Source organism: Coloeus monedula, assembly GCF_965178545.1.
Source record: "Coloeus monedula genome assembly, chromosome: 6".
Lineage (NCBI taxonomy): Eukaryota > Metazoa > Chordata > Aves > Passeriformes > Corvidae > Coloeus > Coloeus monedula.
Window position 1 is genome coordinate 2,559,895 of NC_138786.1, and position 19,714 is coordinate 2,579,608.

Sequence of the window (19,714 nt, forward strand, 5' to 3'; positions counted from 1 at the left end):
AGAGGGGGTTGTGGCAGTGATGGAGGGAGGAGCTTGCCTTCCTAGAATACAATAAAAGAACTAAAAGTCTACCCCCTCATTACCAGCTTTCCTCATCCTAGAGTGGGTGGTCAAGAAGCCAAAGGGCAATGAAGAACAACTAAAGTGCACAAGTGATTAATTAACATTTAGAACGCTCAAAGGCAGTCATTAGAGATGAGGCTCCAAAGCAGAGGTTCATGCCAGGGCAATGGAGGCCCAAAAAAGAAAAAAAAATTTAAGTAAATAAATATATAAATAAAGTAAAACAAAACTATTTTTGTAATGGTACTTGAGCAATTTATGAATGGGATTCTGTGATGTGGTTGCCCGAAATAGCAAAGATTTGGACATGGTGACCCCAGGAGTTCCTGAGAGCAGCTGGCACAGAGGCCACGCGTGCACAGAGGGTTTCCCACTGTTCCCTCTCCTCTCCTGTCAGGATGGGCTTTTCCCTCTGAGTTACAAACAAAACTCAGCATCAGCACAAGGCACCTCACACTAGGACAAGGATGATAAATATTGCCCCACAAACAACAACTCTACCCAGAAACCCAAAGGGAACTTTGCAAACCCCACTGGCCAAATGCCTCTCTTCCACTGCTTTCTTCCAAGACCTATTTCCCTGGATTTCTTTTCATTTTTGTTGCTTTAGGCTGCATGCTACACATTTTTCTTGTGAAAAGATGCTTGAAACGGGATAAAGTACTCCAGGTCAGGCTTTTCCAGCCCCAAGCAGCATTACTGCATGTTCCCTACACAGAGATATTGTGGATTTATGTTTAGTTTATGAGTCCTAGACCCTTCTCTGAGGAACTGCCATTTAACTGGCTAATTATCCCTGCCCAGATGGAGGATTCTGCCCTTGTCTGGTTCTCATCTCCAGTCCTGGGAGCACATCCTTTTCCAGGAAGATAAGCCACAACGAGTCTGCTTTAACAATGCAAGATTTAAGGCTGCTGGTGCCAGATCCAAACCTCCACGGGCACAGACACAAAAAGCTGAAGGGGGAGTGCACCAACTTCACTGGTTCGAGTTTCAGGAAATTTTTGGTGGGGCAATCTGTCATCAGCAGGCTTTATTTTAGATCTATTATCAACTGTCCTGCCATGTCCAGCCTGAAGCTGGCATAGAGGAACAGAGCTGCCATTAACCCATGTGGGTGCTTTTCTGGAGGAATCTGATAGAAATACAAGCCATGTGTGACCATACTCAAAGAAAATGAAGCCAGTATTTTTGAGTGGCCTGATAATGCACAGATCCAACACCTAAAATTGTGAAATTGGGACAAAAGTTTGGTTTTTACACAGTAAAACTTAAGAGGAGGGAAACTGGAGGAGATTCTTCTCTGTAAACATAGGAGCACATCTGATGTGGAGATCAAAAGGAGAACTTAGAGTAATTATACCGAGAAACAATCAGTGCTCCAGAACAGATAATAATGAGAAATGAACACTGCAGGAAACTTTGATGTACTTCTTAGATAACTGTGGTACTTTCAAACTGGATGCAGTTCAAACATTTAAAACATGTCAGTCTGAGATCTACATTTCAGATTGAGAACGTGTTGATGCACAAGTAGATTTTAAAATAAACACATGGTGGAGCAGAACACAAACATGGATTAAAATTGAAAAAAAAAACCCAACCCCCTGCTCTTCAGTTGAATCTCCCCTGTTGAAAAGGCTTTAAAACCACTTCTCCTTCACACAAGCTAAGCCCAAATGCCCAATTTTACTGAAATCATTGTTAATAATTTGGTTTGCAGCCTGGACTGGCCGAGGTGCCTGTTGACTCAGTGCAATTTGAGTCACAGGCACAGCCCAGATCACACTGCCAGCTCCTGCTCCCACCAGCAAGCACAGCACCAAGGGCAAAACATGTCAGCCCTGCTGGAGGAGAACACAAACCTGTGGATATTTCAGCAGGCCATTTGTCTTGCTGATGCTGATGAAGATTTCTCAGGATGGGTAGGTCTGGTTCATTACTGACTAAACTGTGGGACCAAGCTGAAAAGGTGTTCCCAAAAGCATCAGTGTTCCAGCAGTGACAGGATGAGGAATAACACAAAGCAAAAGGACAGAAATTTGGAGACTTTCAAGCTTCTTTAAACATACTTTCTTATACTCCTGCTTGGCAGTAAAATATTTTCCTGTAACATCCTTCACCAGAAAGTCGCCCAACACAGAAGAAAGAACTAAAAAGACAACTAAAGACACAACTAAAAAGACAGCTAAAGTTTTTCTAGGACTGCAGCTGAATGAAATACGTGAAGACCAAAGCCACCACAGGGAGGGAAAGAACCATTCCAACAGCACCATCAATCCCTCCATTTACCCAAGAAATAATGTCCATGTGAAACACTTCATTTTCACCCTCTGCAGCCAAGCCATGGAAAGTGGATTTTCTCAGTATCATGATGTGACTTTTGATGGGCATCACAAAAACGTAAGATAATCTTCAAAACACCATGAAAATTCAGAAATGCTATTAACAACAAAAAGGGGTTTCTCCCCCCCACATTTTCTATTTACATCTCCTGTGTTCTTAAGTTCAAAATTCCCATGAGAGCCCCATCTGGGGGCATGGAGAGCACAACTGGAACAGGTCCATGAGCTCCACAGAAAAATTAACATAAAGATAAATTTTTAGAACACCCTCTGTATGTAAACTACAATACAGCACGTGCTGCGAGGATTACCCTTCAGGAGCAATATGTGCCAGCACCTGTTGGACTGTTTATGAAATTGGCCATTAAATTTAAACACTTTGGAGGATGGAGAGGAGCCTGTGGCTCACCCGTCGCTGAGTGGTTTTAATTACTTTGCTGAAGGGAGGATCAGAGAGTGTGTGACAGCTCCAGGGATGAGCAGAGCACATGGGAACAGCTTTGGACGAGGCTGCTCGTTTGCCCTGAGTTATAATCACACTCCAGGAACTGCAGCTTTTCAAATTTAAGCAAATTAACCTGGCCAACCTTAAGGACATCTGACCCGAGGGCACGGAGTGGGGCATCAAAGGGGAGACAGGGTGCTCTCAGTTGCAAGCATGCACGGGCTTGCTGCCACCAGAATGTCCTGACAAGTGTCCATCGTGTTATTTTCAAAACAGCTGCTGCCCACTGGAGCTGTTGGAGTGTTTAATTACATGGATTAAGCACTGGGAGCCCAGTGCTGCTCCGGCTCCCGCGCTGGGCCACCAGCAGGGCCACCACACCGGGCACCTCTTGCCCCAGGTGATAGGACACTGAACATGGCTGTCACCTGCAGGGTGGCTCCTTCCTGGTGCCCACACTATTTATTTCCTGCTGGAGTCCATCCCCTGGCCTTGGAGATGTTTTAGTGCTTCTGGAGCCAACCAAACACGTGGCACATGAAATCCGAACACGCACCACCACAAACACTGGTTTAACGTGTCCTTTCCTTAAGAGGCAAAGGAAACAGCTCTCATTTTATTTTCAGGGTGCAACAGCATCTGGCACCGAGGAAAACAGAGGTGGAAATATTTTTCTAAAGCCCTTTCCAAAAACATTTGCCATCTGCATGCTGGATGATGGACCGTGTCCACACGCTGTGTGATTCTGGGAGCAGATTTCAGGGATTTCACATTTCTGCAGCAGTCAGGAGTCAAATATTTTCCACCCTGTATTTCTTTCAATCAGTTACCTGCCTACTGGTTACAGAAGGATTAGAAATCCTACTGTTCATAACTCTTAAGGTCCAAATTCATTATTTGAACACAAAAAATCTGCTGAGGCAACATGCACCTTCTCCTCTATTCTAAAAAAGGGCTCCTGGAGCCCATGCAGCGAACTCCCAGGCAGCAAGCCCTGTTCACATGGAAATGTTAAAGAAAAGAAACAATATCAGAGTGCCCCCTATGTTTATAATTATAGCTTTAATAACATTCCACCTCCTTTCTAATTTTTCTTCCAGGTCCCATTTTTGGTCTGTTCTCAGTGACAGCCTCTCACAGGCATTTCCAAACTACAACACATACTTTGGTGAACTATCAGTTTCACTTACTCCACACTGATTTTTACTTGATGGCAGCATTTATTTTTCCTGGCGGGACTACAAGTTATTCCCTCATGAAGAATAAAGCACTTAGAAGGATAAGTGCTCTCAGAAAGGTTTAGCAGGTTTTAGACATCCAGGTACACACCCATCTGTTCACTTGTATCTGGACTTCTTGATGGGTTAAAGTTTTACCCAGGTAGAGGAAGGAATGACAGGATTGAAGTTTTAAGCTTGTAAATTAGGGTGGAATGAAATAGCACTACCAAGTCCAGGGAAAGATGAAAGCTGCCTGCAGCAGACTCAATCAATAAATGATTGATCAAGTGTTTAAGCAAGAAAACACTGAGGATGGGGCAAGATCTCCTAATGAGCTAAAGGTGGTATTGCTGTAAGGTCCCTGCTTCTAAAACCACACACAAAGCACTTTGTTGATAATCAGAAATGCTGTGGTTATGACCCTCATGGGCCAAGTTCATCATTTTACTGGATAAATTCAGTGAGGTAAGATGGGTCTTTTCCCCTTTTCTAAACAGAGTTCCTTGAGCCTATCTCACACCGCTGTACACCACCATTAAAATAGAGAAAATGCAAAGTGAAACCCTTGTTCACACAAATTTTGGCAAACCCTCACTACAAGACAGCAGCTGGAGCAGAGCGTGCTGGATTCAGAACAGACTCGGACTCACGTTTTACAGAAACAGCCTCTCAAACCACACCTTACCAACCAGTGTGGAACCCAGAAGTTATGAAAGTGAAAGAAAACTCTTCAGGGGTAGGTTATCCTCCCTCTGTTTGGGCTCAAACTCCTTGCCCCCTCCTCAGAGAGGCAGCCTGGAGATCCAGCCTGTAGGAATGGGCCAGCTTCCCACGGCGAATTTCTGTGCCCTCCAAACTGGGTGAGTAAATATTCCCTAAACAAAAATTATCTCTCGATCGTGCCACAGATGTAAAACAAATCAGGCTGTGGAAGACGAGAAGATGGAAAAGGCGATCACCCAGATTTACCTGCTTTCAACAGCTTTAAAAAAAGATCCTTTTCCCCTCCAGGTGCAGCCTCTCTGGACCGCCCTGGTGCTCCCACATGGGTCCCAAGAGGACTCTTACACGTGGCAGAGAGATGGGAGTGGGGGGCACATCTCCTATATCCGAGGAACTGGCACTCCAGCAGCATCCAGCTGCTCTCTGCATCTGTTGCTCCCTTCCCAAATACAACCAGCTACTTACCCTATATCCCCTGACTTAAAAAATAGCTGGGGCACTATTGGGTTTTTTATGAAAAAGGGGAAATATCAAAAAAAAAAGAGAAAAAGAGAGGGAGAGAGGGAGAGAGGGAGAGAGGGAGAGAGGGAAGGAGGGAAGGAGGGAAGGAGGGAAGGAGGGAAGGAGGGAAGGAGGGAAGGAGGGAAGGAGGGAAGGAGGGAAGGAGGGAAGGAGAGAAGGAGAGAAGGAGAGAAGGAGAGAAAGAAAGAGAGAAAGAGAGAAAGAGAGAAAGAGAGAAAGAGAGAAAGAGAGAAAGAGAGAAAGAGAGAAAGAGAGAAAGAGAGAAAGAGAGAAAGAGAGAAAGAGAGAAAGAGAGAAAGAGAGAAAGAGAGAGAAAACCGACACAAAATTAAACAATCTACCTTAAAATAAACTCTGCGGTATTATCTGTCTCTTGTCAAAAAGTTATTAGGTAATAAAAGTGACAGACTGTCTACTAAGATACATCCCATGACCAAGTGACACACCTAAAACTTGTCAAAGACTTCCCTCTGTCGATGTGTCTGCTTATCCTTAGTGCCCACACGTGTTACATTACTGTATATTCTTGGAGGGTGGAAGCTCTTGATTTATTTGTTGCAGGCAAAGAACGCTTCTTTCCCGCACCTGATTTCACCCTTCTGATGTGACAGGTCTTTGTCTGTTCCTCACATAAACCAGAAAAGTCCTCGACTGAAACCAGACTCCATGTAATTATTTTCCCTTAAAAATAAAGTCAATAAAACTGGCAAATGTGAACAAAACTGGAACTGATCTATCAAAGAACTGTAAACAGATTTTCCTCCAGTGCACATTCTTCTCATTGAGGAATTACTACTGCTCAGTATTAAAACCAGACAAATGATGTGGTGCTTTGGTGAAAGAGGGGCTGAAACAACTCATGTGGACAAGTTACAGGGATGGATAAAGGAGCTGGTGCCTCAGCCCAGACAGCAATTAGCTCTTGGGAACTCGGTGTCTGGTGTCCAGCCTTCGCCGAACGTTGCACGTAGGGCCCTACAGAACATGTCACATCAGGACTGCAACACCAGGCTCGGCCAGCTCCGCTTCAAAACTGGGCTTCGACCACAGCTTTGATGTGGTTGCACACTGGGCATGTTCCCATGAAGTTTTAATTCTTGTTAAAACTGTGGGAGGGCAGAGCAAGGACAGCAGGAGGGCTCAGGAGAAAAGTGCTGCCGTGGGGGCAATGTGGAAAGGGTTTCCTCTGCAGTGTAACCAAAAACATTCAGAGAGATTTAAAAACTGTTTGTAGATGAATAGCTGTACTTTTTTTCTGAGAAGAAATTTTAAATGAAAACTAAACTGAGCAAATAAAGCAAGCTACAGCTATTGAAATGGAAAGTGTACAGATCATGGGAAGGAGAAAAGAGCAAGTGGAATGCTTCACACTGGAAGGGGCACCCAGGAGGGCAAATACACAAGAGTTTGAGCCTGAGCAAGAGCAAACTGTGTGTCAGAAACCAGTCTACACCTCATCAGCTGGACAGATGGAGAGAGAGATCTTACCTGTAAACATTGATAAGACCAGTTTCAGCACAAAAATTCATTTTGTTTCTTCATCATCTCTTGTTGGGGAGCAATTGAAACTCTTTCCCACACTCTTGAGTATCTACTTTTATCTCCATTTGTCTCAATGCAGCCTGAGTGATGTGAAGGTAGCCCAACAACAGCAAAATGTTTATTTCCCAATGCTGTGAGGAATCCATAGCCCAGGGCACCGGAATTCTCTGCCTTCCTCAGAGCTGGGTCCTCAGAGCATCCCAACACAACACAGCGTTGCTTCACGGGATTCTATCACCCAGTGGTATTGAGTCAACCAGAAAAGAAAAGTGCCTTCAGACATGAAGTGAAGAGAAATCTCTGGCCTTCCCAAAAGGAAGCGCAGGGAGTAGTTCAAAGCTGAGCCCTAAGAAAACCCCTGGTCACAGAGGGTTTTGCCTTTCAATATGATTTAGATTAAAATCCTATCTGCCTCCACAACTTTGATGAAAGTCTTGTTTTCCGTGTCAACCGAAAGCAATGAACTGAAACAAAGAACTTGACACATGTACACGTCTCCAGTGTACAAACAACTGGCTGTTTCCATAGAAAAATCAGAGAACAAACTGAAATAACTCTAAAAAAAGGAATCCCAGATTTTGTAATAAAGGCCACACAGTCCACTCAAGTGAGCACAGAACTGGAGAGGCAAAACTGATTGGTTTTACCCAAACACTGCTACTGATTTCATCCCTTACTTCATCTCTTCTTTGCCCCAGGACACATTCCTGTGGAAACTGCAGGACTCACCTCTTACTCAGCACAGCATTTGCAGAATTAATTATTGAGCATTTAATCAAATCAAACAGTGAATGAACATACTCCGAAGTACGAGTTCACAGCAAACACAAAGCAAACCCAACACCATCGACCGAATTTTTGTGGTTGAATGCAAATCTCTTATCTGTGCTCACTGGAACCATTCTGGTCTGGGCTGCACACAAACTTATTTTGTATGCCAGAGTCAAGCACAGTTCAACAAAGCAGAAAATCACCAGAAATGCCATTTGGAAGTCGGAGATTACAAACACCTCTTGCAAGATTTTAACACCATCAGACTCCAGATTCTGCCCTGATTTGGGAATAAACTGGTATTCTGAGCCCCATCTTGCAAAACCCACAAATCCAAACCGAACCTTGTGTCCACTGGGCACCACTATCAGCAAAAAGTCACCGATCAATAATGCTGGCACTAAGTTCATGCAAGGAATAGTACTGGCAAAGGCTTTGGATGTGAGCTGAAAACCCATTTAGTTAAGAATATTTTATTGTGGAAAGGACTTGGAAACAGAAAATAAGTTAAAAATGATAAAGAGACCTGAATAGAAAACGCGTGGTTATAAATGGAACAGTCGCTGTGAGCAGACAGTTCTGTACATCCACATCTGTTCCAGTTCAAAGCAGTTCATGTGAACCAGGGGAAGGAACTATTTTTTCCTTCAGTGCTGCAAACCTATCTGCAGTCTGGCCAGGGCACAGAGTAGGAAGAGGGAGAAACCACCATCACTGGCTCAATCCAAGTTTCAACGAGATGGAGCAGCCACCAACATCTCTGCTTGACTTTCCCCATTTTCCCTCCCATATTAAAACACATTTAGAAGAGGAACAGCAACATTTGCAAACACTTGTGGCAATTAATGCTGTTTGGTTTTGCTAAAACCAAGCTTAACGAAAGCTCTGGTTTTGTTCCTCTGCTCACAGATAGTTTCTGTTTCACAACTGTCCCTTCTGGGGCCACTTTGATGATAACGTGGGAAAAGCAGGCAGAACAGTCAAACAGGGAAATAAATATATAAAAATAATAGGGCTGCTCCAGGACTCATTCAGGTTCCAGAGGAGCTCAGATTTTCTGCAGATAGCTGAAACATTTTGTCTACCCAGTTCGGGCCTTGTTTTTGTAATATCCCTTTATCTCCTTCTTTTGAATCTTAAAAATGAATTTTAAAAAAAAGTAACAAAGAAAGCAGTGGCAAGAAAAATGTGGGGCAAAGAAACAGAAAGAGCACTCAAAAAAGGGTGAAAGATGGAATTAGCTTCCTGTTTTGGTCTGACAGCAATACCATACTCCAGAGGAAAGACACTCCCCCGTAATAGTCTGGTCATGAAAAATATTTATTTTCCTACTTACATTACTAGATGACTACACACATACAGTGTGTGGGATTTAAAAGCTTTTTTTTTTTTTTTTAACATCACGTTGCTCACATTGAGGTTGAAATATGTTTATGGGGTCCCTGAGTTTATTTGCCACAGGAAAAACACGAAACTTCCCGCAAACAACTCCGCTCCTGACGGAAAACGCGCTCAAGTCAGTCAATACCGAGTAATTGCTGGACTGCAATCAATCACAAGCTCCCAGGAACTGCTTCAACTGGGTTTTGCTTTAAAGATTTAGTGCTGTGACTGGTGAGGCGCTGAAATCCTCAACTACCATTCGACACTGCTTCCAAACTGGATGGCAAAGCGTCCAGTGGAGCAGAGCTCATAAGAAGCTCCCCGAAAGGCAGAGATCTTCCACTTCAACTCAATAATCCTTAAAACCCCTTACACAGATGCATAAATGAAGGGGCAGGGCTGTGCTGAGAAATGCTGCTCGTGTCAGGTGGAGAAGGTGCCGTGGAGGGTGGGAAGCTGCTGCAGATTTCCCCTGGACACAGAGGCAGCAGGGAAGATGTCGGGACACACGGGATGGTCTCCTGCTCAGCTGCCCACTTGCCACCAAAACCAGGGCTATTTGTACACTTAAGTGCTTCTCTGGATGAGAGCCAGAGGGCACAGGGAATTGGAGGACACAGCCCCCAGGAGCTATTCTGAGAAAATGTACTGAAGAGAGAGAAAAAGGAAAGCTTTCATTAATTTGTGTTATCAAGACAACAAAGATCTTGTTTTGGAAACAATAATCTGGTTCTTTTGACTGAGAGCTTCTTAGCAAGATGCCACAAAGAGAAGCTTTAAAAATTAAATTAATTCACCTGCCATTTAGAAACTATTAGCTTTAAAAGGCTTAGATTTGATTTCTATGCCTCTGGTATGTAACGATGTTTAAAATCTAAACCAAAACCTGTTTCTGCTCTTCCTCTGATAATTAGTAGATGATCTCTGGTTTTCATTATCCGACTATTCATTTATATTTTTAGATGGGCTTAAATGGTTAAGATTAATCAAAAATCCTTGATCACAACACACAAAAGACAAATCGTTGTGGCACTGTAAGAACGGTACCGGTGAGCACAATTTCTCTTGCAGCCAATGACTTGTCATTATCCTCAGTGTGTTTGAGAGAGAAGGTTCATTCTCGAATGAAAATGATCAGCTACAAATTTAAAAAAAACAGCTATTCAATTTTTACAGTGAGATGGCACTCATCAGTCCCCTGCAAAGTAAGCAGCAGAGTGAACCAGCACAGCCCGATGCTGTGAACTCCGATTCTGAACTAAGGAGCGCCTAGAACAATTTTACCCTGGGTAATCTGGGGCAGACACACAGCACTCTGCTTCTTCCTCACCTTCACAATGCACAGGGTCTTACCCTGGACAAGCGTTCTCTCAGCTGAATCCATTACAAGTGAACTAAAACGACAGTTCTTGTTTTCTGTTGCCTGTCAAACCCATAAATTCAAGATACTCATTCTTGCCATATGCCAGAAGTTCTGCAACTTGAATGCAATTGCAAATGGAGTGATGGGCTCTCACGATGTCTCCCTAAAATTTGTGAAGCCCTCTAAGATCTGTGGATACAGAAATACCTTCTAAAGCGTGTACAAAAGGGCTGGGACATGATTTTGGTCTTCAGCCTCTTAACCTGGGAATTAAAGGAGGATCTCCTGTGTATCCTTGAGTACAATTGTTCAGAAACAGGATCTGTTCCTATTCCAAGAGCCCAACCATCATCTAACACCCCAGGGAACACAAAGTCAAATATTTCTCCGAAATGACTGAATTTGAAATGCGTGGCACAGGAAGAGCTGTCTCTCTGAGCTGAAGTGTGTCCTGGCAGCATATCTCAAGCTGCTCTCTCATGCCTTTAGCTGGTCTCAGCTTTCTGGCAAATGGATTATTGACAGCAATAAAGACATAAAGATGAAATTACATTTCAAATCTATGTCCCTGTCGATCTCAATGCTATACCCTGGAAGACAAATTGAGGGAGCCTGCAAACACAACCCTACTAGTTCAGTGCTGATACCCACATCCCCTGAAACCTTGAAATGAAAGTTAAGGATTACTCAATTCACACCCTCTGTACAATCAGTCATGCTGGGAAAAAAAATGGAGTATGTGGACACTCTGTTTGCCACAAGAGAGGTACTCCCAAGATATATCCTGGCAAAGAAAATGGTGCTCAGCGTGTTTTAGCTTAGATTATTTGCCACTTTTAAGGAGGGAACAGAATTACAGCATCTTCTGCTACCATTGTACAGAGGGAGCCTTAAATTTCAGTAGGGACTCACCCCAAAGGAGACCTCTACCTAAAATTCCTGATTACAGTCATTAATTTTCAGATCTGTTTGATTCAAGTTGGTGGTTGGTTTGGGGCAGCAGCACGATGTACTTACTGACTGTATGCTGTAGGAGACTAAATTTGTGAACATACATTGCTTGAGCTGATCAAAAGAAGGTAAGTGTTGCTTTGGATGTTGGTGTGATGAACCTTAGGGATAGTGTGAGAGGAGTAATTAACTGGAATGTCACTTTTATTACTTTAGTGGTAAACCAACCTTAAGAATTCCACTTCTCACGATTATTTCTCTTTTAACTCTTTGCACAGAGCTGCAAGGCCTTACCACTTTGGAGGCAGATGCAGCAAACAGCTTTCCCCTCCATGCTGCCTACGTCATGTGTGAGACCCCTGCAGCACAACCCCAAAGCCAGCCCTTTCCCTCAGTGACCCCAGAGCTGCAACTCCTACACCTGGCGAAAATCCTGGAAAAAGCCTGGCTCCACATCCTTACTTTGTGACTCAGGCTCGTTTCTGTTTATACTCCTGTGAGCTGAAGAATGATGATGACTAGTAGCTATATAGATAAATAAAGTATGTTAAGTCACAGGAAGTGAAAAGGGAAAACCATTAATTTATTTTTAGAAACCTGTTCTTGCCATTCATCGGGAGAAGAACATTCAAAAGTTTGCAGCGAGATACAAGCATCTGGAAGGGGTTTGCTGACTACATACCAACACTCAGACTACACACAGAGAAGCATTTGCCTTCTTTAGACCAGTCCCAGACTCTGTGCCAGGGACACAGGGTACAGGCAGTAATGGAGCAGTTCTCACTAGCAGGAAAGGGTGCTTTCCCCACACAACCTACAGCTGCATGGTCTCCCCCTTCCAGTGGTCCTGTAGGTGCACCGTGGCACCAGCTGGTACGTCCCAAACTGCTGCCCACACACCTTCCATCAGCAGTGCCCACACCAGGTTAAACGAAAATGTCCCAAGGGCCAGATTGCCTTCTCCAGACGGACAGAGCAAGGTGCTGCACCTCAGCTGGGGCAGTCCCAAGATACAGGCTGGGCAGAGAATGGATTGAGAGCAGCCCTGAGGAGGAGGGCTTGGGGTTGCTGGCTGATGAGCAGCTCAACATGAGCTGCCAAGGTGTGCTGGCAGCCCAAAAAGCCAAATGTGCCCTGGGGTGCCACGAAAACAGCGTGGCCAGGAGGGTGAGGGAGGGGATTCTGCCCCTCTACTCTGGAGCACTGCATCCAGCTCTGGGGCTCCAACATGGAAAGGATGTGGATGTGCTGGAGTGGGTCCAGAGGAGGCCATGGAGACCCTCCAAGGGCTGAAGCCATCTATGGAGACAGGCTGGGAGAGCTGGGGGTGTTCACCCTGGAGAAGAGAAGGCTTTGGGGAGGCCTTAGAGCCCCTTCCACTGCCTAAAGAGGCTCCAGGAGAGCTGAAGAGGCATTTTGGGCAAGGGCCTGGAGTGCCAGGATGAGGGAGAATGGCTTCAAACAGGGAGGGCAGGTTCAGATGGGATATTGGGAAGGAATCGTTCCCTGAGAGGGTGCTGAGGCCCTGGCACGGGGTACCCAGAGAAGCTGTGGCTGCCCCTGGATCCCTGGCAGTGTCCAAGGCCAGGCTGGATGGGGCTTGGAGCAGCCTGGGACAGTGGAAGGTGTCCCTGCCCATGGCAGGGGGTGGAACTGGGTGATTTTTAAGGCCCTTTCAAACCCAAACCACCCTGGGATTCTGTGACCGTGCCAATGCTAATCAAAACCAAAGAGGTGATTAAATCTGGAACTGGATGCTCTACTCCCAAACACACAGCAGTGAACTCAGTACACCCACACACCCCTTGCTCCCCCTCCTCTTGCTGGTTTGCCAAAACAGCACCAATCCAACAGTGGAAAAGCTTTCCAGGCCGACAGCGCCGAGCCGCACTCGCGATGAATTTAACGGGATTTGCATAAAAAGCTTCCATCTCTTGCAGCCCACAGAAGATATTTCTTTTCTGGGCAGTCATACCACAAGCATAAAGTCATGCCATATTTTGAATCTTTGCCTTCCAAAATCCGGGAAGAATCGCAAGGCAGACTCATTGACATGTCTTGTGGTGCGTGGGCAGCCAAGATGCCATAGTACAAATGGCCAGACATAAATATACAAGAGGTTCTTCTCTGACTGCTAATGCTGCTCTGGACAAGTGTCTGTCACCATCTTTACTTCAAAGTAGTAAAAACCCTAAAACTTTGAATGGTGATTAGCCTTGAAACTTCCACCTTGGCTCTTGTTCCACTTCTTAAGAAAAATTATAAAACTCCTACAGTTTTGTGTTGAAAATCAGAGTTTTAAAATTCATTCAGAGTTCATTACTTTTACCTCCATGATGTCACTGAAGTCACTCTCTGCTCACTCCTCCTATTCAATTTTTAACAATGTGTCCTGAATCTGCTCTGAAAATGTAATTTAGTTGCTAGACTTTTCCCTTCTTCTGCTAATTGAATGCTGTGAAATGTATTTCTCTCTCCCTGGACACATCTTCTCTCAGTAAACCTTACTTATCAACACGCGGATCCCTATTGCACATTGCAAGCTTGCTCTGCAGGCAGGGTATCAGCTGACGTCAATGAAGATGTACAAGGGGCACCAAATATTTTGCAATGTGTTTAGAAAACAGAGATTTTTCTCGTTTTAGTATGTACTCCTCGGGCTACAAATAGAGGGAGAGGTAAACCAGCAGGACTGGGAGCCAGGAATACATAACTCGGATTGTTGTGTATCACTGATGTCATGATAGAAGTTCAATAATTTACAGCATTTGGAAAGAGCAGTAAATGCCTGCAAACCACTTAGGCTTTTTAATAGCAGATTTCAGGTTTCAAAACTCCCTTGGAGCACTTAGAATTGTGTGGAAAAAGTGTGGATAGGTGTTTGTGTCAGTTTAAAAAAAGAAAAGGTTCTGCCTTTCAGAGCTGCAGCCTGAAAGGCCATCTCAGTAATTGTATACATTTTTAATATACCACTGATAGGAATAAGAATGTACATCCAGGTCCTTGCACAGATAGAGGGCTGCCAAGAATAAATCAGATATGTAGATAAGGTAAGCAGGCAAAGATATTAAAGAGGAACGGCACTGGGTCTGGTGCTACTGCTATCTTTCCATCAGTTCAAATCTGGAAATAGTTTCCGTAATGGCTGGAAGGACAGACTGCCAGCAGAAGGTTCAAAGAAAGTGAGCTGTGGGAGTCTGAAGAAGACAGCAAACACTGGCATGTGGGCCAGCCACAGAGGAGAGGCAGGGACAAGCCACTGGAAAGAGCAAAGGAAGCTGGAACACAGAACACACGGAGCAGCACAAAGGCACGGAACAAAGGCGAGGCAAGGACGGAGCAGGGACACGGGTCAGCTGCTGCAGAGAAAGGCTGAAGGATGCAGGGAGGTTAGGCGGCAGGGAGAAGGGCTGGCCCTCCCACCAGGATGTAGTACTAGTCTCAGAAACAGAGGGATGAGGGGTACAAATCACAGGCTAAACTAAATAAATAAGAGTCTATTTCCCTGGAGGGCATGTGGGCTAGCCTAGGACGCAGCTGTGGTGACTAATGCAGGCCAGCACGAGGAGCTCTGCTTCCTGTGCATTCCAAGCCTCCCGAGCCAGGCAGACATTGTGGTTGCTGCTAAAAGGCCCACATGTACCATAAATTACCTCGAAGGAGCAATGGAGACACCACTATCTCTGTGCTCTTCAAAGCGCCAGGACAAAGTCGCACAGTGTCAGTGGCATTGCTCAGATCTAACAGCTGGCACAAGATGACTTAGCAGCACTGAAAATAACCCCATGACAGGGCCCCAGCAAAGCTGCCAACCCCTGAAAATCTGCCATTTGTAAAACCCCCTCCCCTTGGGATTTGTACCTGTGACACAACTGCAAGTCTTGTCCTAATCTCCAGTTTGGCTGCCATCATGGGGGAGGTCAGGAAGGTGAATAACCCCACGCCAGCTGAACACCTTCTGCAGCCTCTGAAATCATACAGAACTCTTTGATCCCACTGCTGCTAACACGGCTTGTGTAATAAAACATGAGGCTGCGAGCAGGAGGGCTTTCTCAGAATCCCTGAAAACACTCACAAGAAATCAGGGGAGTGGTGACTTCCGCTCCTGGAGCTCACCGGACCAGTGGTGCACCTACACAGTGACCCAACAATTCCATACGAAATGCATGTTTTGATAGTGTAGGTACTCTTCAAATTCCCCATCATCTTGCCGGAGGACACTGCCAAGGGCTTGGGACAGGCTTTCCTCCGGTGCCTGCTCGGTGCCTTTGGCTTTCCCAGGTCTCATCCCTGTGCTGACTGCCCTCTGTGGCAAATGAGGATAAAGTAGAGGGATCAGCCTTCCGAGGGCACAGGGCAAAGATTGGCGAGTACCTGGAAGACAGGGAGCAGGATGCTGAGCTCTGTGTGGAGGCTGACGGGATCACTTTCCCCAGGAGTCACAGACCTTGCTGCACAGTGTGATACCTCTTTAGCACTATGACCTCAATGGGAACAGCTCCTCCCTGCTGGAGAGGTTTCTGGTCAGGAGTGTATCCCAGGGGATCTCACTCAGGACCCAGCTGTGTGAGATGCCAAACGTGCCCCGGTTAGTGCCAAGCATCCTCAGCAGAACAGGAGGTGGGGCCAAACTTGGCATTCATCAGCCTTTCACACAGTGAAGTCCTCAAGCTTTTCATGCCTGTCACAGCCCCTTTCTTCCTCTCCCCAAAGTGATCCTAATTAAAAGTGAGCCTTATTTTCCAACCACAGCATGTCCCCAAGCACTTCCTTTTCTCAAAACTGCCAGAACCCAAAGGGTGCAATTTGAGTCAAAAGGGACATTTTTCCCTTCCTGATGCCAACAAACAGTGCTACTTCCCGGGGCTACTCTGCTGCCTGCCTCCTGTTTTGGCACGTTGCTTTCCCCCCATATTTCATGTCACACACCCGTGCAACCTCAGCATGTGGCCCCAGAGCTCCACAGCACCTTCCTGGCACATCCACCACACCTGACTGCACAGTGCCCCGTTTCCCACCACCTCGACGCCCTGTCAGAGCTCCCAGTGACTGCCAAGCTGCCCTGCCTGCTGTCAGCCTGGGGCAGGACGAGGAATGCTTCCCATGGCACATCCAGCACAAAGTCAGAGCCACTGCCCCAGCTGTGTGCACGCTCACCCCCAGAAATTAATAAGTTATTACGGAAAATTAAAATATTAAGTCAATGATGTGCATGACTGCAAGTTACAGAGCTGGAAAAGAAGTCCTAATTAAATCAATACAGTTATTAGTCCCTTGTCATCTCTGATTAATTATTAGCTTAATATGCTCCATCATTTTCACTGCTAATGGAAAGAGCTGCAGTGCTACCAGGGGAAGCTGGGCAGTACACACCAGAAACCCATGGAGACGTGCTGGAACTCCCAGCTCTGGATTGAACAAGGTCTTCCAGAGAAGAGGGGAAGGAACATTTCATTTTTTGGGGCGCTGCTCTGACAACATTGAAGTTTGTTTTCAAAGGGGGCAGATGTTCACACGGGGGATTTTTGACTGCTGAAAGGTTAGGGGGTAAAGACTTGACCCCTAAAGCTGGGCTTAGTCCCAGGCACTTGTCCCAGTGCCTCCAAGCTTTTCTCTGCAGTAACAGGGTAACACCACGATCCTTTCAGAAGCCAGCATGCCCCTCCCTTGCCACCCACAGAGTTCTGACCCTCACCCCATCCTCACCAGGCGTGCTCATTACCCCATGGCACAGAGGAGGAGTGGGCACATAATAAGCTGGCAGGCATCAGCTGTGGTGCCTGGCTCCTCAGGGCACAGATGTAGCTCAGGACACCTGTCCTTTCATGCCACCGACAGGGCCAAAAATAATGTGCTGAGGTCACTTTTTTCCTTGGTAGTGATAAGTGAAACAGTACTTTGGATGTAGGCAACAGATAGTATTTACCCAGGGCTTAGGGGAGCGCAGTTTCCCTTTTGCTTCCCTGTCTTCCATCATCCTCTCACTGCCCCCAACTTTTTCCTAACTCCCAGTAACGAGCAGGTTTCCTTTGCTGTCTGCAGGAGGATGTTTTTGAGTGTAAAAACGTCAAGGATGGGTCTCCACATGTCTCTCCAGCAAGTTAGGAAGTGAATTTGTACCACAAATGCTGCTAAGTCATTAGACGGGAGTTTTGGCTTACAAACAGCTTTTACAAACAAACTCTTTTGGATAGGTTATCAACAGAAATACAAACACACGCAGCCGAGAACCAAACTGCTCCTTGAACTCATCAATGGAGCTGTTCATGCTGCTGAGGGGTGATTCAGTAAATTAAATAATGTCACTGTAAAAGACTGTGCTTCTCAAAGATAAAAAGCCACTCAAACGATTTCTCAGGACTCTCACCGCCCTATCGCTGCGATTACCTTATGATAAATTGCCACCTGCCCCATGAGTAATGGTAGTTCCCAGTGCCATTTTATCATTTAGTCCTCTTATTGATATCTCTGTTAGTGTGCTACCACAACACTTCAGCTTCCCATGCTCTCTCTACTTGCCTTCCACTGCAGTTGTGCAAAGTTTGAGCTCCTTATCTCCAGAAAGAAGTTAACGTGGGACAACCAGTGTCATGCAGAAACCCTTTCTCCCTCTCCTTAGATATAAAGCTCACCTGTTTTGTGCCAGACATTAAAGAAAAAGCTTGAATTCTGAGCGCTCTGACCAGCCTAGTTTTGATGAGTAAACAGCATTTCTTCTAGAAATGGGCTGAGCTCCAATGAAATATTTGGCCATTTAATGAGTAGGCTCTAGGATAACGGTTTTTGTGGGAATCCAGAAAAAGGGAGTAAAGAAAAGGGCTCCCCGCGCTATTCTTAGCTGCAAACAGCTAGATTTGGAATTTTGATTGTAAAGCATGGAATTTATAAATGGTGCCATGCTAAATTTACTTCATTTGTATACAATTCAGCCGGATAATCAGAAGTGTTCCAGTATGTTCCTGGTTAGCATCTCGTTTCTGGTTTTATTGTCTCCAAACTGGTAGAAAAAATGCGTTCAGTAAACAGTACTTGCAAAATTTGTGTCCCAAGGCGTGCGCACAAAGGTTTTCTATACACAGATTTTATATAAACGCACATGTGGGTGCACACGCATGCACACAGACACTGAGCCGTGATTTATTTCCAGAGGGAAGCCAAGGAAATTCCCACCCCCTACCATTTAAACGATCTGCTCTTTGGCTCCAAACATTCTGCAACTTCTCAGCCAAGGAATGTATTTTCCCCTTCCAATACATATAATTTATTTTGCTGCACACATTAGTTAATGATACCGAGATACATGATTTAGTCAGTTCTGTAACAACATTACTGACAATCTCAGACAGATCCATTTCATTTAGTAAGTTGGGTTTTTTTTAGCTTGTCTTCCGCAGCACAGTGTGAATTAACAGCAATCATCAACTCAAGGATTTGTCACACACACTTCTTACTCCGGCAATTTTTCATAATTAGATTGGCTTCCCGCGGTTAGACGAGCTTTTAATTATGCTACTAATATAGGTTAAAAGGACTTTACCCTGTTTTACGCTTCGGGAGGGGGAGGCGGAAAGCGGGAGATGGGAGACGAGCTATTTCATTTCACCGGTACTCTGCGGCGATTATTTCTGGATTTTTAAAAATAGTCGATGAAACGCTAATAATAAATCCCTTATCGGGGCACCCGGGGCGGCCGCCCGCCGAGCCCGTCCCCGGCCGGGCAGGAGCGCGCCCCATCCCGCACCTTCCCCAGCGCGGCGGCGGCGGCGGCAGCCGAGACTTACGCGGTCCCCAGGGCGCGGCGGCCGGCAGCCTGCGCAGGTGGATCTCATCCTTCTCCATCGCCCGTCCGAGCCCCGCAGCCCTCCTGCCACTTGGTACCAAAGTGAACTTGCCAGGATCCCTCCTCCCGCCGCTCCTCCTCCCTCGTCCCCCCCTGCTGCCGGGGCGGGCGCGCTGCTCCGGGAGCGGCTCCGCGCAGCGCCCCGCCGCCCCCGGGCACACTTTAAATACGGGCGCCGGGCGGCGGCCGGCCCGGCCCGCCGGAGCGCGGCCCTCCGCGGGGAGCCGGCCCTCCCCCCGCCTTGCCTTGCTTTGCCTTGCCTTGCTCTGCCCTCCCTCCCTCCCTCGGTGACGCCGCGGCTCTCCCCGCCCGGCCGCCCCCGCGCAATCCCCGCGCGTACCTGCGGAGCGGCGGCGGGGCTGACCTTGGGCGCGGGGCGGCGGCGCCGGAGCGACGGCGGCAGCTGCGGGCGGGGACAGCGCGGCCGCGAAAGGTCAGCGCGCCCTGCGCTGCGGGAGCGCCCGCCGCCCGCGTCCGAACCGCTGCCCCCCGCGCCGCTCCCTACTCCTTTTTGGTTTTTCTTTTCTTCCAGAAGCCTTCCCGTTT

At 46.4% G+C, this 19,714-nt stretch overlaps 1 protein-coding gene across 1 annotated transcript in view; it reads right to left on the minus strand.

Moving 5' to 3' along the window:
• The window catches only part of ANO1 (anoctamin 1), a 72,833-nt gene extending 53,619 nt beyond the window's left edge, over window positions 1-19,214 (minus strand). Inside the window, exon 1 of the mRNA XM_082283576.1 lies at window positions 19,110-19,214. Within this exon, the coding sequence (XP_082139702.1) occupies window positions 19,110-19,167 (58 nt within the window). The 5' untranslated portion in view covers window positions 19,168-19,214. The remainder of the gene's footprint in view (window positions 1-19,109) is intronic.
• Between the last annotated feature and the right edge of the window lie 500 nt (window positions 19,215-19,714).